Below are 16,009 nucleotides of genomic sequence, written 5' to 3' on the forward strand. Positions count from 1 at the left end.
TGGATCTCTACCATCCAACCAAACTATTTGCTTACCTTCAGTTGGATAATAGTCAAATACTTGGGTACCTTACTGTTTTCTGTAGTCTTAATCACCAAGGTTCTCTAGGGTTTTAGCTTTTTTTCCTTATCAGACTTCTGAACTCAAATTTAGTCAATGGCAATCCCTAAATTTAGCTTTTATTATCCTGAGCATTCTTCAGCTGCACAGAGATTGCATCTGACTGTACAGGCAATTCCCAGGCTGCTTCTTGGTGTCTTCTCTCAATGTTCAATTCCATTATATTCACACTATGTGAGAATAGGTTAGAAAAACCCAAAAACGAAAACCAAGAAGAAATGTTAATTGGCACATATGAGCTCTTTCAGTGGAGCTGAAGCTGCTTTGACTTTGCAGGCATTGCTGAGGGTTGTGCAGCAGAGACTCGCTGTGGCTGAGCTGTTGGGGAGCACTGACTTGCTGTGCAAGTGAGGGTTTTGTGGGGCTTTATTCTGGCTTCTCGCCACCTCCAGAGCCCAGCTGTGCCATCTCTCAGGGGTCCGCTGCTGTCACTGTGAGAAAGGAGCAGTCAGTGCCCTTTGGGTGACTCTCTCCTGTGCTTTGACCCCGGGCTGTGGGTCAGCACTGACCACCGACCTCAGCAAGGGAGAGGGGACACGGCTGGGGCTGCTCAGGGGTCAGAAGAAGGAAAGAGCTTACAGTGAACAGTGGGGCTGGCAGAGCGGTTGGGCCAACAGTTTGTGAACAGTGTGTGCCTTTTGCAGTGTGGCTGTCATCCACAGACAGGTGCAGGACCCATTTCTGACCAAGGAGCTCGAGCACAGCTGGGCCGTAGCAGACCAGAGTGGGAAGTCTGTGAGCTCTTTAATCCCTGATGAGTTAAGCAAGGACTGGACCCCAGTGTGCATCAGAGACTGGGAAAGCTGGTTCACCTCTGCTGGAAGCTGCTGCTACCTCCTAGGGCTGTCTGTGGCCAAGGGGTCAGGGCAGCCACGGCACATCTCCTTGTGAGAGCCTGGGGGACAACAGAGCAGTCACTCTTGTACTGAAGATGGAACAAAAGAGACTTGTAAGGCTGATGGGTACCCTTGAGAGGCATTTGGTGCTAAAAGCAATTGACATACAGGAAGTTCCTTGGCCAGGGGAATCCTCCAGCACCTGGACACTGACTCATGGAGAGTGGGGACTACTCATGCGAATGGATTTGTTCAGCTTTAAGTGAAAAACACCAATAGTGACCTGTTCAATCTGCTACTGTCCAAAGCCATTACTGGTCATCAGTTGCTGCTCTGCATGTTCTTGTTTATTCTCCCTCACTGGATAATTTGCACAGAGAATTTTGAAGGCAGTTTTTCAAGCACTTTTGACACCAGCACTTGTGCCACTGCATGTGGACACACAGGCTTCTGGCACTTCAGTGAAGATCACTAAATGTGTTTATACTGTCAAGAAAACAAAATGAGTTACAAGTGCCATTAAAACCACCCTGTGGTTTTGGTGAGTTCGAACGTCTTCAGATGCTCTTCCTCCTCCTAACACTCATCCTACAGGTTGCACTGTAAACAGAGGGCAGTTTCCCCATGAGAATTCACTTCTGAGTTGCTTCAAATGGCTGCTGCTGTGTGTTTTTGAGAGATGGCCTGCACAGCCTGCACTTTTGGTCACAGCAAATATCCTTTCATTCTTCCCCAAACTGAACTTGACCCAGTGCTCCTGCAACTGCCTGCAGCCTCCTGGGCCTGGTTCCATGCCTGCAGGAATCAGTGAGAGTCTTGAGTTTGGGTCCAGAGGCATTTGCAGTGACACTAGCCCCAGGGGATCCAGAGCTGAATAGTGGTGTTTGAGGACTGAGATTAGCAGAACCAGACTCCTACAAGTGTCTTGTGCTTCTCTGTGCCCCATGATTCTTTCAGAGTGAAATTTCACACGAGTGCTTAATTTAGGCCACTAATCATCCATGGTTCAGCACCTAGACAAATATCTGATCTTCAGACAGAGATACTTTCACTTTGGAGCACTTTCTCCAGCAAACAGGGAATAAAATCCAGTCTATTCAGACGTAGGAAAGTGAGGGAAATCATTAATTTCCAGCGTTGACTAGACACAATGCAAGCACAGCTCCCCAGCATCGCCTTCCTCCTGACCTGTGCTCCCTGGCTGCTCTCTCCGTGATGAGTCTCGTCATTATCGGTGCAGCTCCTGTGCCAAATTCACACACAGCCTTTGACAAATGAGCATCCTGTGCAGTCTAATGGGGAACCGCTCAGGGAACCTCATTGTTGCCGACGGCCCTGCTCGGCATGAAAGGCTGGCCCTTCCACCCTCCTGCTGGGCTCGGCCCCTCTTTGTCATGGGAGATGAAATATCTAAGAATTAGTTTCCTCTTTGCACAGTGTCCCCAGCACTGTCTCCAGCAGTGTCTCCAGCAGCCTGTGTCAGCCTCAGCAGCTACACAGGACCCACGTTAAGCTGAGCTGCTCCCACCCCTGCAGTGTTCAGACACCAAACTGCACTGGGCTGTGAGACATTGGGTGCACTTGGATCTGTGAGCTGGCATAGTTGGGTTGATGCTGGTTTTACACAGTGTCCTCAGGTTTGGCCAAGTCTGGGATATCTTTCTGGGGACAAAGTTAGAATCTCCAGAACAAAACCCAGGGAACAGCCAGTGTGGCCATGCAAGGCAAAGTCACTGCCTGAGTCACCTGCCTTGTTGGCAGTGTCACTACAGTAGCTGGGAATGCTCCCCATCACCCTGGCAGCAGCTTGGAGGGGGACGTGGCGAGGGCAGGCCCAGTGTGACCATGTGCCCACAGGCTCTGCTGTGCCACTTTGTCCCAGTGCTCCCTTAGAGCCAGTCTCAGACCTCTGCCGTGATTCTGTCCTCAGTGAGGCCTCTAGGACTCTGCCCTCCCTGGAATCCATCCAGAAGGTGTTTGAGCAGCAGCTGCACCCCGGTGTCCACCAGCGCTCCCAGGTAAGCGGGCGGGCAGGTGGGAGGGGAGGAGGGAGCAGTGCGGATGGAGCAGGGAGGGCTCAGGGAATCAGGTGCCACCTCTGTTGTCCTCACTGCCTGGCTGCAGTGCGGGGGCCACAGTGACTTATATCCCACTGTTCCACATAGCCCCTTATGCCTGCCCCCCTTTCTGCCCCAGAGGAAAGTGCCACCAACTTCCTGAGCACTCCACCTCCACACCCTCCCTCAGCTTGTGGGCTGGGACTGCACACTTCTTTTTCCATAAACTTCACTCCAGGATGTTTCACTGCCAAATCCTTCCTTCTCCCAAGCCCACTTAAGTCCCCATGACCTCCCTCTCGCTACCAGAAAGCCAAAAGTCCAGGACTTCTGTATGTTGAACCCCAGAGGTGGTCATGCAAACCTGCCCTTCCAGCAGCAAGGTGACCACCTTGCATGGCCAGCTGCCTCTAACTTATGGAAAAGGTTTTCAGATTTGTCCTTCCATGCTCCCATACTTCTGCATGTTAAGCCACACTCCATGCTCTTGTGCTGCCCATTACAGGTCAGCGTGGCAGAGGTACAGGTGGTGCTCCTTGCTCTGTGTGGGGGGTGTTCCTGGGGCTGCACTCCAGGCCATGCTCCAGGGGTTTGGAAATCACCCACCTTTTTTTTTGTTACTGTGCTGTGGTTTCAGATGCTCGGTGAAGCAAGTCCAGTCAATATTGTATTGAAACTCAACCAGCTGATTTCTTTGCTGTCTTCAATTGAAGAAAAGGTAGAGTTCTAAAGCTGTTTCATGTTGTTTGTCTGTCATCTTTTGCCTCTAGTTATGTTTCTTGTTCATCATCAGTGCAGTCCTCTGCTACACTAAGATTACTCTGCTCCAATTTCATCACTGTCGATGCAGTGCAGAATCACCAAATGCAATAAATTACACATAAATTGTTTTACAGGTGAAAACACTGCTGATTGAAGGTCCTGATTCAACACACCGGCGCTCCCTTATTCCTCCCGTCACTTTTGAGGTAAATGTGTTTCTTTAATGATGCTGATCATAATGTGGAAGGACAGTAACACAGATTTATGTTGGTATCTCAGTTCCTGGGAACTTGGCTGTGCTGCCACAGAGATAACAGCTATTCCTGGATGCTGTTTAGCACCATGCAAAAGCTTAAGAGATGTCTAGTGAGACTGGCATAATGATATGTGCCCAGGAATTCAGAGGAATTTGCATTTGTAAAACGTGTTACTGAAGTGTAGATTTGCTCCCAAGAAACCTCTCTGCCTTCCAATAGGTGAAAGCTGACTCCCTAGGGATTTTCTCAAAAATACAACTCAAGGTCGATGTGGAAATGGGAAAACTGATTATCAAGAGATCTAAAGATGGTCCAGAAGACAAGTTTTATACCCACAAGAAAAGTAAGATGCTTAAGGTCACAAATGCTGGACTAGACTCTGGGTGTCCTGGATGATGGGGAGGGGTTCCCTTTGGCTCCACTTGGGATGAGGTTTGGCCCAGAGGGCAGGGATTTCTGCTCGGTCCTGGGTGTTGTGCAAGGCTCTAGGCAGGCTAGACAGAGACCAGGGAGTCAAGACTGGGATAATCAGCTTTCATAAATTGTTTTAGCCCCTGCTTTCTGGTCAAAATGAAGACACTAGTATCAGGACTGCAAGGGAGCGGGTTTTGATAGAAGATTCCCCACAGAGCTGGTTGCAATAGACCCATTTTTCTACTGAAAAGCAATGTCACTTGAAGAAAGGCATTCTGCAGGAACATACTGACTTCTGGGATGATTTTTGATGGTAAAAAGCCAAACACTCAGTTTCAGTAACATTTTTCACTGAATTTCCCTTGATTTTTTTTTTATGTAAATCAGCATGTCCCCTGATGAGCAATGCCAGCTTGGTCTGTGAAGGCCCAATTCAAACAACTTCCTTTTTTTTTTTTTTTTTCTGTTGGGTTTCTGGTCAGGCAGCCCACTGAGACTGAGCCAAATTGATCTATCAGAGAGTAAATGATGCCCTTGGGCTCTCTTCTGATAGAAAATCATCCTGTTGCTGGCAGTGACTGAAAAGATGAGCTTTCATGTATGGCTTTTCCCACCTGGTGTTCGTAGTTACTTAGCTGCTATTTTAGATGAGGGTTTAAATCCTCTTTCACAGATGGGGAAGGAATATATGTAGGCTGGCTCAGGATACAGGGGGATTGCCTGCAGGAAGCCAAGGCTTCACTTCAGACTGCAGGGCTTGGGATGGACAAGATCTCCAGGTAGAATGAGCTTTGGAGGTCCTCTTCACTTTGAGTCCAAATCTGTTCCTATAGAGAGCAGGATTAAGCCACATTACAAAGCAGATCTGAGGAGCAAAGTGGGCCCCAGTCCTAAGAGCCCATGTAGATCCTGAGCCTGAGAGCAAAGCCCTGCTTGGTCTGGGGGGATCTTCCTCTCAGAGACTGCAGCTCATGACACCCAGCCTCTGCTCAGTCTTGCAGCTTATCAAGTCCCAGAAGCTCCCAAACAAGCTGGTGATTGTGCTGGAAACAGAAAAAGAAAAAACACAGCGGAAGGAATATGTTTTTTCTGATTCCAAGGTACGTACACGGTGTTTCCTCCCTGCCAGCCTGGAGCAGGTACCGGGGGGGAGTGGCACACTGGGCATTCCTTGGCAGAAAGAGGAACTGCTGAAGGATGGTACTTGGCTTTGCAAAAAATAAATTGCTCTTTTGATCTGGAAACATCCAGAAAATGAATAGCTGTGCTGTGTAAAGAGAGGTACTGGAGAGCCACGCTCGGGGCTGTCACTGGGGCAGGGGGACAGTGAGGAGAGGCAAGGACTCTGTGATGGCAGCTGCAAAAAGGCTCATAGAGACAAACAAGAGGGAAGAAGAGACCTGACCAGCTCAGCACTTGTTAGAGCAATGCAAGGCTAAGTGCCTGAAAAAGCACCACAGGAAAGACAGCCTCTTGGAAGGTTTCAGGATGGTGGAGGACTAATATGCCCTTCAAGTGTGCTGGGAATTTCCTGGTTCAGCTAGTTTGTCAGGAGGTTGTGTTGGAGGAGTTAAGCATCTCATTAATTGTCTCTGCTCCTCCCTGTCTAGAAGAGAGAAGGGTTCTGTCAGCTTCTGCAGCAGATGAAGAATAAACACTCAGAGCAACCAGAGCCTGATATGATCACCATCTTCATTGGGACCTGGAATATGGGTATGGGCTCCTTTCTGACATGGATGTTCCTTCAGACACTTGCCAAAACGTGTGCTCAGCTGCCAGGGTGAGCTCCAGACACTTGTGTGTATTCCTTGGCAGATGTGCACACCAGGGCTGTCTCGCTGGCACAGCTCACAGCTGAGATCTAGACTTATTGCTGCATGTGGTTTGACACTTCTCGTGGCTCCAGCCAAAGGACCATGAAGTTGTCCCTGATGGGTACTGAAGGATTCTTCCAGTGCCAGGGAACATCATCCTCCACTTTGCAGGCATGACAGGAGCAGCTCCACCCCCTGCCTGTCAGCTGCTCTGACCCTGACTAAGATGGTTGGTGTCCAGCCTGGGAAGAGACCTGAGGGTCTGCAGTATTTAGAGAAGGGGACAAGGTGTAGTTGAGGACAGTGGGATTTAAGTTCTTTTGCCCATTTTGGGAGAAAAGCCTGATTCAGCTGTTGTGAGCTGAGCTGTCTTTGCTTGGTCATGCTTAAGGAGTGAGGTGAAGGCAGTGGCAGGCCAGGGGGAGTACAGCTCCCTGCCTTTACCCTTGGCTAGCCTTGGCTTTGGTAAGCTGATGAAACAGAGCAAAGTGGCCAAAGCAGAGTCACTCCATTGGTGACTCAGGTGGGGGTAACATCTTTGTCATCTTAGAAGAGTGTGACACGACACTGATGTGTGGTAGAGTCAATGTGAAGGCTGTCATTTCTGTCCCCATGCTTTATCTGCATCCTGGGTTTGACAGGACACACTCTGACTTCCTTTGGTGTTGGATTTGTTAATAAAAGGTGCAGCACCTCCCCCAAAGAAGATCACCTCCTGGTTCCTCTCCAAGGGGCAGGGGAAGACCCGTGACGACACTGCTGACTACATTCCACATGACATCTATGTGATTGGCACCCAGGAGGATCCCCAAGGGGAGAAGGAATGGCTGGAGACCCTGAGGCAATCTCTGCAGGAAATCACCAGTATCAGCTTCAAAGTGGTGAGGGATTATTCCACTTATTGCACATAACTTGGGCATATGAGGGGAGTACATGTTAAAATAAAAAAAACAGGAATAAGTGGGATTTTGCCTACATCTTCTCCTCTTCCCTCATTGCATTTGGATGAGGGAGAGTGAACTGACTGTCTCTGTGGGATCCTCCCCTAGAGCTGGTCAGATGGGCACAGTGCTATGGGCAGTGACCCCCCACTGGCAAAGCAGGGACCCTGCCAGGCTGGGAGCAAGGGCAGATGCTGAGAACTTGACTCAGGTGGTGCTGTTATTTTGACCTTAAAAAAAAGGGAGACTGTAAAACCTCCTGAGCCAGCTGTAGCCAAGATCTTGCCCTAGGCTGTTGCACTTTCAAAGTACACAGGCACAGTCATGAAATAAACTGAAACTTAATAAGACCAGGTTTGGACATTCATGAGTTTCAGTGATGTCAAGAAACAAATCTAAGCATATGTGGAAAGCCACGAGGCTTCTAGCTCTCATGGTGATTGGGAAACTATCTTGTGCAAGCAAGGTAATCCAGAGTTCAGCTAGAAAAAAGCACTAGAAAATAGCGAGGTCCTTCCTCCCACCTTTGATTAAAATGACTGCAAACATATCCTGAGCACAGGAAGAAAATCTGTGTAGGAGAAGGACTGCAGAAGGAGTTGGAAGGCTGCAGCTGTAGTGCACCTGCACAGGGATGTGCAGAAGTGTAACCTCTAACCTTCCCATCCCTGCAGATAGCTATCCATACCCTCTGGAACATCAGGATAGTGGTACTGGCCAAGCCAGAACACGAGAATCGCATCAGCCACATCTGCACAGACAACGTGAAGACAGGCATCGCAAACACCCTGGGTGAGGAGCAGCCCTGGCCCCATCCAGGGATCTGGGATCTGTCCCTGCCAAATGTTCCTTGACATGGAACAGCTCTTCCTCCACAAGACTTCTGGAACATTTATGTGGCACCAGTGGTACTAAAGTTGTATCCCCGTAGCACTGGTTACATCTTACTCTGTAAGAGAGGAAGGCTGTTTGTGTGTGTACGTGGCACACACACATACATTTAAATTCCCAGCAAACACTTTTGACTGGCTATTGGGTTGCTCTTTCTTGGCTTTCACTGGGAAACTGCACTTCTTTTCTTTCAACTAAGTTTTTTTAGCATCCTTAATAAATTTGTTGCCACAATCTGTACTGCATGTACTAATTCTTTCTGTGCTGATTAAATCAACTTATTTCTCTTCTCCATCCTCCACTTTGCTTAAGACGTGCTTGGTGCGTTATTATCTTCGCTAGACTCAGCCTGGAGGTGGATTGATTTCTTGACATTTGTGACTTATCTTTTTCCAGGTAATAAAGGAGCAGTGGGAGTGTCATTCATGTTTAATGGAACCTCCTTTGGGTTTGTTAACAGCCATTTGACTTCGGGAAGTGAAAAGAAACACAGGTAAGATACATCAGGTAAGATACATCCTCCCCTTTCAAAACTGGCTGTTGACCCAGGATGAAGTTCTCTGGGCCATGTTTGGAAGGAGGGCTCACTAGACAGACACAAACATGTCTTCCTGACCATAAAAAAATTGTTAATGTCTCCTGGGAAGGCATTTGAACGAGGAGCTTCTGCTATGTGGCCATGGGTGCAGGGAAAACAGCCAGCAAAATGATTTCAGAGCTGAGTGTAAACGTCTCACACAAGACTTGTGTGACCTGCTGTGCAAGCCCAGTGCACGAGGAAAACAGTTCCCAGATCTACGGTGTCTTGGAGAGATGTGGGAAGGCTTTTCCCATCCCAGAATTATGTGCTGAAGGGGACTGTCTGCCTCCTCACTGTAGGCAGTGCTGTGAGCACAGGAGCTGTGCTGTGCCCTGGGGAACAGCTGAGAAAGATCCTGCCAGGCAGAGCTGTCAGGAATGCGGAGAGGGAGGTGTGTGTAGCACAGGAGTATCTCCATGGTGGCTGATTCTCTATACCCAGCTGTGAAAGGAGTGTTCCTGGTCTAACCTGTTCAGGTTCTGCACAGCACTGGAAGGCAAAGCTCTGACACCAGTGGGAGATCTGTGCCTGCGCTGGGCGGAGCCAGAGCTCTTGAAAAGGACTGGTTTTGAAAGCAAAGAGGACTTGAAATCAAGATCTTGGCTTTGCCATCTTGCCCAGTCCACAACAGAGATGGTGTGGGATTTCTGCACAGGGTGTTTGCCACTGATGGAGTTAACTCCTATGGAAGGGTTCTCCAGGGTCTGGAATAACTGCCAAAATCTAGTTATGTGTTTGCTGCTGAAATCTAAAGGCAACAATCTAATGCTGGGTTTCTAGGACATGTAGCTTGGAAAGGGAGAGCCCTGGGAGGCAGAAAAAGTGGCTTTGGAGCACATTCCCTGGGCCTGTCTGAGGAGCAGCACGGGGCTGGGGTGGCAACTTCTCAGTTTCTGACATGCTCCTCTCGAGCTGTCGAGCTGCATCGGTTCCTGCCTGGGAAAGCAGCAGCCCCTGCCAACCCAGGCACTTGGGAATTGCGTGGCAATTTAGTATGTCAGGCAGATGTTTCTTGTCTTGACAGACGCAACCAGAACTACACGAGCATCCTGCGCTTCCTGACGCTGGGAGATAAGAAGCTGAGTCCGTTTAACATCACTCACCGCTTCACTCACCTGTTCTGGCTGGGGGACCTGAACTACCGCGTGGAGCAGCCCCCGGCGGTGAGGGATGGGCGTGACCCTGCAGGGGCAGCTTTCTGTGCTGCCAGGGCATCTCTGTCTTTCTCCAGCCTAGGGCAACGTGGCACAAAGAGAGGAGACAGAAGGGATCCCCAGGGTGTGAGTGTGGCGCCAGTTGAGGGAAAGTAAGGAAATCCCCTTTGCCCTCTCCAAGGATTAATGGACCCAAGGAATGCCATCTGGCAGACTTTGCTGCTTCAGGCAGCCTCGCTTCCCCAGACCTCCCAACTTCCCTTCCCACTGTGAACAAGCATCTGCCTTTCTGCTCTGTTTGATGAGATTGGAATGGCTCAGAACAGGCCTTCAGGAACGGGCAAGGCATCATAAATACTGGATCCGTTTCAGTAGGTGGGAGACAACAGCAAGCCTGGTGTTGATGTGCATGTGGTTGTGTGTGTGCTTGTGTAGGGGACGTGTGGGCATTCTGATGCCTGTTTTGATAGACAAATGTTCATCCACGCAGCAAGAACTGGGGCCTCTCCGTGAAGGGAAAGGTGGGGAAGTGGCAGGGGTACAGCTCTGTGAAACAGTTCAGGAGCATTTGCCAGTTCACCACAGAAGGGAGTATTTATAAGAAGGTTTTGCATCATCTGCAGCTCTGCTGTTTCCCTGTTGGCAGGAAGCAGAGAACATTATCCAGAAGATCAGGCAGCAGCAGTATCCGGAGCTGCTGGCTTTCGACCAGCTTCTCCTCGAGAGGAAAGACCAAAAGGTGTTCCTGCAGTTCGGTGAGGTTTTGGCTTTGTTGGCAGGTGCCTTTCCCGTTCCCACCAACTCTCTCTGCCAGCCCTGATGTGGGGCAGGTGCATGGGCTGTGCTGCCCAGAGGAGGGTTGCCCATGGGTCAGGCTGTGACAGAGCTCTCTCTCCCTGTTCCAGAGGAGGAAGAAATCACGTTTGCTCCAACCTACCGCTTTGAGAGAGGCACCCGGGAGAAGTACGCTTACACCAAGCAGAAAGCCACAGGGGTAGGTGAAAGCTGAGTTCCCTTCTGAGGTACATGGCAGAGCAGGGAAAGTACCTCCCACAGAAGAAAATTTCCTAAACCAATCTCTGCATTTCCTGCCCTTGTGACGTTTCAAAAGCAGTCAATACAAACAAACAGACTTGACACATATATGTGATGCTTGGGGGAGTGAATTTCCTGTCCTTTGGTGAACTAGTCCTTTCCCTTCTTCTTGACATCACTTCTCTTCTTTTTTTTTTTTTTCAGATGAAGTACAATTTGCCATCCTGGTGTGATCGAGTGCTCTGGAAATCCTACCCCATGGTGCACGTTGTGTGTCAGTCCTATGGTGGGTAGATAACAGATTGCAGATAGCAAGGCAATCAGTCTGAAACGGAAATGATTCAGAGCACAGTCTGCAGGATCTCCCTGCACTGCCAGGCACTCAGCATAGAGAGACCTGATGTTAAAACCAGGCAGTGGAGACCCAAATCTCTCTGCCTGTAACCCTCCAGGGTTGAGAATTAATTCTGTTATTCTTTTATGTGCAGAACACCACTCGAACAGCTTCAGCTGTCCAGCTCTAGGCCATGCTGTAAGATCACTTTACACCAAATATTTCTTGGCAACAACCACCACTTTTCCTGTGCAGTTACCACCAGGAACTCCTCACTTGGTGGTGCCAGCAGGGCACACCCTGTGTGCACAGCCCAGTCTGCAGAGGCTGGAGCTGCAAACATCTCTCTTCTATCAAATCATGTGCCAGAAGGACTGTGTGGTACCGAGAGCCTGTTCCCTTTCCTGTTGAGAAGCATCACAAAAGTGCAGTGCAGGGAAGAGAGAAAACCCACAAGACCTGTTTAAAAAAAGACTCAGATACCAGTTTCTGAAATGTCAGTGGCTATATGTAGGACTGAGCATCTGAGTATGATGTTGAAGGTTTCTTATTCATGGGATTGAGAAAAGGGCTCTCTTGGGGGATCAGGAGGACTGATCTGATCACGGAGCAAATGATGCCAGGGTGTGTGGTTGAATATGCACCTCTAGATAAAGAGTGGGCTTGCTGGATCTCAGTGTGTGCTCAGGGCAAATCAGGCCCTGCTCGCTCACTGTTAACTTATGCCAGGAGTTGCTCTGTAGCACTGAAGTTGCACCAGTGTATTCTTGTGTGATTTCCTGCCACATTAGAGCTTTAATTAGCTGTGCTTGTTGCAGAGGCGACCGGGAGGCCTGCAAGGGCTTTTTGTGCTGGGGGAATCCACCACTGACAGTCGCTTGCAAAATGATACAGTAAAACTGGGTCCATTAATCAAATCTTTCTGTGTTCTGGCAAAAGAGTTACCTTCCTGCCTTCTGACTGGGATTATGTAAAGAAACACCTTTGACTAGAGACAGTTACCACAGCGACTGTGAGGTTTTCTGGAAAGTTCCCACCCAGTATTTCTGTGGCAGAGGTCTCCCTGGAGTGGGGCAGTAACTATCCTCCCTTTCTTGCTGGCAGGCTGCACCACTGACATCATGACGAGTGACCACAGTCCTGTTTTTGCCACCTTTGAAGTCGGAGTGAGTTCACAGTTCGTCTCCAAGAACGGTCAGTCGGGTTGGGTGCTAGTGTGCCGTCTTCACCTTGGGATGCAAAATGTAGTGCTTTGTATATGCAGAAAGAAAAAGATGAGTCTTGAAGAGTCCACTTCAAAATGCCCTCTCTTTATCTCCTTCCTCTTTCCTAGACTCCAAGTACACAGACTCCCAAGGGGAGATAGAGTTCCTGCACTGCTACGCTACTCTGAAGACCAAGTCCCAGACCAAGTTTTACATGGAGTTTCATTCTAGCTGCTTAGAAAGTAGGGGTTTGCCCATCCTTATTACTTCTGTCAAAGTTTTCTGCTTGTTTGGATTAGTTCCCCTTCTTGCTTTGATCTAAAAAAGTAGCCGTGTGGATCACTTGTTACAATGCAAAAAAGGGGTGTCCTAAAGATCTGTTGTAGTTTACAAGTCAGCCCATACTGTCAGCCATATAATCCAAACCCCAAAGCCAAGGGAGCTGTAGTCCAATTGCCTTTCACCAGTTCTTCCATCTTCTTTGGCAATCTGATCGTTTCCTTCTTGAAGAGAAACACGTGTTGTTCTTGTTCATCACACAGATTTCTACTTAGCAAATGGGATTGATTAAATGTCTAACTGTGCCCGCTACAAAATCAGGTGCTTCCAAAATAACACACCTGCATTAAGCTATTAAAAATAATTTTAAATAATTGAATTACCGTGGTTTAACGAAGAATAAGTCAGAGGATCAGCTAAAAGTGAAAGGAAAGCAAGTGATTTGACTGTGTAAGTGGGACCGTGTCCCCCCAATGCTGCAGATTTCCCTCCCTGGTCCTGTGCTGTGGGGCTGAGTCTCAGCTGTTTATGTAACACCATCCTCCCTGCCCTTGCTGGGGTTTTTGAAGCCATTCCCCATCCCAGGGCTGCTCCTGTAAGTGGGACAGTGTGCTCTGGTGTTTGTTTCATCACATTATCGCATGTCAGAGCGCGGTGGAAGAGACAGTTCCATAAAAGATTATTTTTTGGCTGTATCAAAATTTGCATAAATTTCTATGGAAACAGTGTATTATGAATCTTAAATTAGAATTTCAAAAGTGTGCTATCTTGAGTGGCGTAGGAAGAGCTGTCATGTTCTTATCCTCCAGTCCATGTATGCACTGAGCTGTTCAGTGCCAAGTTTAACTGTAAAATTAAACCATTTAACAATGCTCCAGTAAAATCACTTGTAAATTTACTGTGTAAACATTCACCCAAAGCTCAGGCTTTAAGCTTCTTAATAATTTTAAAATCTGTGTCCAAGTGGGAAAATAATTGTAGGCCTTTTGGAGCGTGGCATGTGAAAAGGATTTGTAGCCTAGTTCTTGCTGTCTCTCTTCTGGTAAACTCCTTTCTTGTCCCTTTGCAGGTTTTGTAAAGAGCCAGGAAGGAGAAAATGAGGATGGGAATGAAGGGGAGCTTGTGGTAAAGTTCGTCGATGCACTTCCAAAGGTAGTGATTGTAACAACAGCCAAACAGATTTTTGGGAACAGACTGTAATCAGAGTCCAGATCTCTTCCTCCTAGAGAAATTTTCAGGCCTGCACAGCAGGAGAAAACTGCAGTTCATCCCATGAGTTAGATTTGCAGCATCCCCTCTGCTGTGCTGGGAGCAAGAGCGTGCAGTCTTCTCCCACAGGTCTCCAAATGCCAGCAAAGAGACTGAGCTGGAGGTGAATGATCCCCTCAGGGGTTTGTCCAGCAGCACTGTGCTCCTTTGAGACTGAGGCACGGGGACAACTGTGCTCCTGTAGCCCATCTATCGTACTGACCCCCCTGAACTTGTCTTTGCAGCTGACCCCAATTATTTCAGACCCGGAATACCTACTGGATCAACACATCCTCATCAGCATTAAGTCATCAGACAGTGATGAATCTTATGGTAAGTGCTTAGCTCTGAACTTCTGCATGAGTCAAAATCTACTTAGATTCTTCCAAACCGCTGAAAGAGTGGGAGAGAACAGAAGTAACTCTTGCAGAACATCTGTGATGCTCTGACTTCTGACTTGGAATTCAACATACACAAAAATACACTATGGACGAGAGTTTGTGAGGTAATTCTGATTAGAGAAATATGAAGCCACAACCTATGTGAGGTTTACCAGCTCTAACAGAGCAGTGGCTTAAAAAGAAAGTACAGGAATTAAATCAGGAGTCAGTCTGGTCAAATGGGTTTATTCAGAATATACAAATCCTGTTTCACTTGCACTTACTTGAGGCGTTTCTGCTGGCTACAGAAAAGGATTTGGCAGTGCTGCTGGCTTCCAGATTCTCAGCAGCCAGAGACTGCAGTCCCTGGCCACAGAAGGCTCTTTGCTGAAATCCCATTAACTGAAATAGCAGCCACAGGCTCATGTTTTCCTTACCAGGAATGGAAACTCAGAACACTGCAGTCACCCTCAGGTATCTCCAGCGCCCAAATCTTTCACACATATGGGAAGTGAAATGAATGCCCCTGATTTCTCAGGAGATAATCCACTCCTTGCTGTGATCCAAAGCAGGTTCTCTCCAGTAATCACAGCCCTGTCAGCACGGCGACAGTAGATGACACAAGAGATTTCAGTGCTTTTTTTCCTCAGTCTCAGGCTCATTGTCTCCTTGTTGTCTTTTAGGGGAAGGCTGCATTGCCCTGAGAATAGAAGCAACAGAATCCTTAGCTCCTATCCATACTGTGCTGACACACCATGGAGAGAAAACAGGAGTCTTCCAAGGTGAAATCAAGTTGCAAACATCACAAGGGAAACAGAGAGAGAAACTGTATGGTAAGGAATGTCATCATCTCTGCAATGCTCACCCTAGAGAGTATTCACCTCGAAAGATTTCTGATAACTGTCAAGAAAGTGAAAATTACCCCTGCAGTGCTTATAGTCCCAAAGAGGCAAGTGCCTTTGATGCTGACTGAAAGGAGCTGTGAGTATTGTTAGTTCTCAGGAGGATACCTGTACTCTTTCAGAGAGACAGAGCAATTCGATTTGGGTATCTTTTTTCATCATTCAAGTAAATTTGGCAGACTGAGAGAGCCCCCTGTCTGTCACTAATACTGGTTTTATTGAATGGGGATATCTAACTTCCACTTGTAATGGCTATATGACAAGGTGATGAGTGAGGCTCTGAAGGAGCAGTTCCTTAGCTAAAGGATCACAAACCTTTGTATTTCAAGATACACATTTCTTCCTTTGTCAACAAGAGTTACAGGTATTAGTGGGCAGTTGAAAACATAACAGCAACAACAGTTTAAAAACTGTCTATCATTCTGATGGACAGAGAGAGATGCCTTAATACAAGTAGTAACACACAAAACTTGGGCGGACTCTGAAGCTGCCAAAACACTCTTTTATGCCTTTCCTTTCCTTCAGATTTTGTCAAGATCGAACGTGATGAAATTGCTGGGCAGAAAACAAGGAACATCTGCAATTTAGAGCCTAACAAAGAGTGGGATCAGACTAACAGGTAAAGGGCAAGAGGATAAGTCAGTACCAGAAAAAGGGTTGGCTCAATAAAAGCAAAGCTAGGCTCACCATGGGAGCAGCATTAAGGGGGTGGTGAGCACTGGGAAGCTGCTCTGTGGCTCTCTGGTCAGGACTGGTCAATGCTGCTCTGCCCAAAGCTTCAAAAGCTGAGAATGCATTAG

General features: G+C 47.9%; 1 protein-coding gene across 2 annotated transcripts in view; it reads left to right on the forward strand.

Moving 5' to 3' along the window:
• The window catches only part of INPP5D (inositol polyphosphate-5-phosphatase D), a 52,583-nt gene that overhangs the window by 31,788 nt on the left and 4,786 nt on the right, over positions 1-16,009 (forward strand). For both annotated transcript variants that reach the window (XM_027878365.1, XM_027878366.1), the window contains 19 exons: positions 2,887-2,974; positions 3,651-3,731; positions 3,910-3,981; positions 4,252-4,375; positions 5,440-5,546; positions 6,057-6,159; positions 6,945-7,141; positions 7,876-7,993; positions 8,489-8,585; positions 9,697-9,835; positions 10,473-10,581; positions 10,732-10,820; positions 11,066-11,147; positions 12,300-12,389; positions 12,529-12,642; positions 13,749-13,831; positions 14,173-14,260; positions 14,991-15,140; positions 15,735-15,828. In XM_027878365.1, coding sequence (XP_027734166.1) covers positions 2,887-2,974; positions 3,651-3,731; positions 3,910-3,981; positions 4,252-4,375; positions 5,440-5,546; positions 6,057-6,159; positions 6,945-7,141; positions 7,876-7,993; positions 8,489-8,585; positions 9,697-9,835; positions 10,473-10,581; positions 10,732-10,820; positions 11,066-11,147; positions 12,300-12,389; positions 12,529-12,642; positions 13,749-13,831; positions 14,173-14,260; positions 14,991-15,140; positions 15,735-15,828 — 2,025 coding nt within the window. The remainder of the gene's footprint in view (positions 1-2,886; positions 2,975-3,650; positions 3,732-3,909; positions 3,982-4,251; positions 4,376-5,439; positions 5,547-6,056; positions 6,160-6,944; positions 7,142-7,875; positions 7,994-8,488; positions 8,586-9,696; positions 9,836-10,472; positions 10,582-10,731; positions 10,821-11,065; positions 11,148-12,299; positions 12,390-12,528; positions 12,643-13,748; positions 13,832-14,172; positions 14,261-14,990; positions 15,141-15,734; positions 15,829-16,009) is intronic.

The sequence above is a fragment of the Empidonax traillii genome, unplaced genomic scaffold, assembly GCF_003031625.1.
Source record: "Empidonax traillii isolate 1590-97213 ecotype Southwest subspecies unplaced genomic scaffold, ASM303162v1 scaffold40:size2234952, whole genome shotgun sequence".
NCBI lineage: Eukaryota > Metazoa > Chordata > Aves > Passeriformes > Tyrannidae > Empidonax > Empidonax traillii.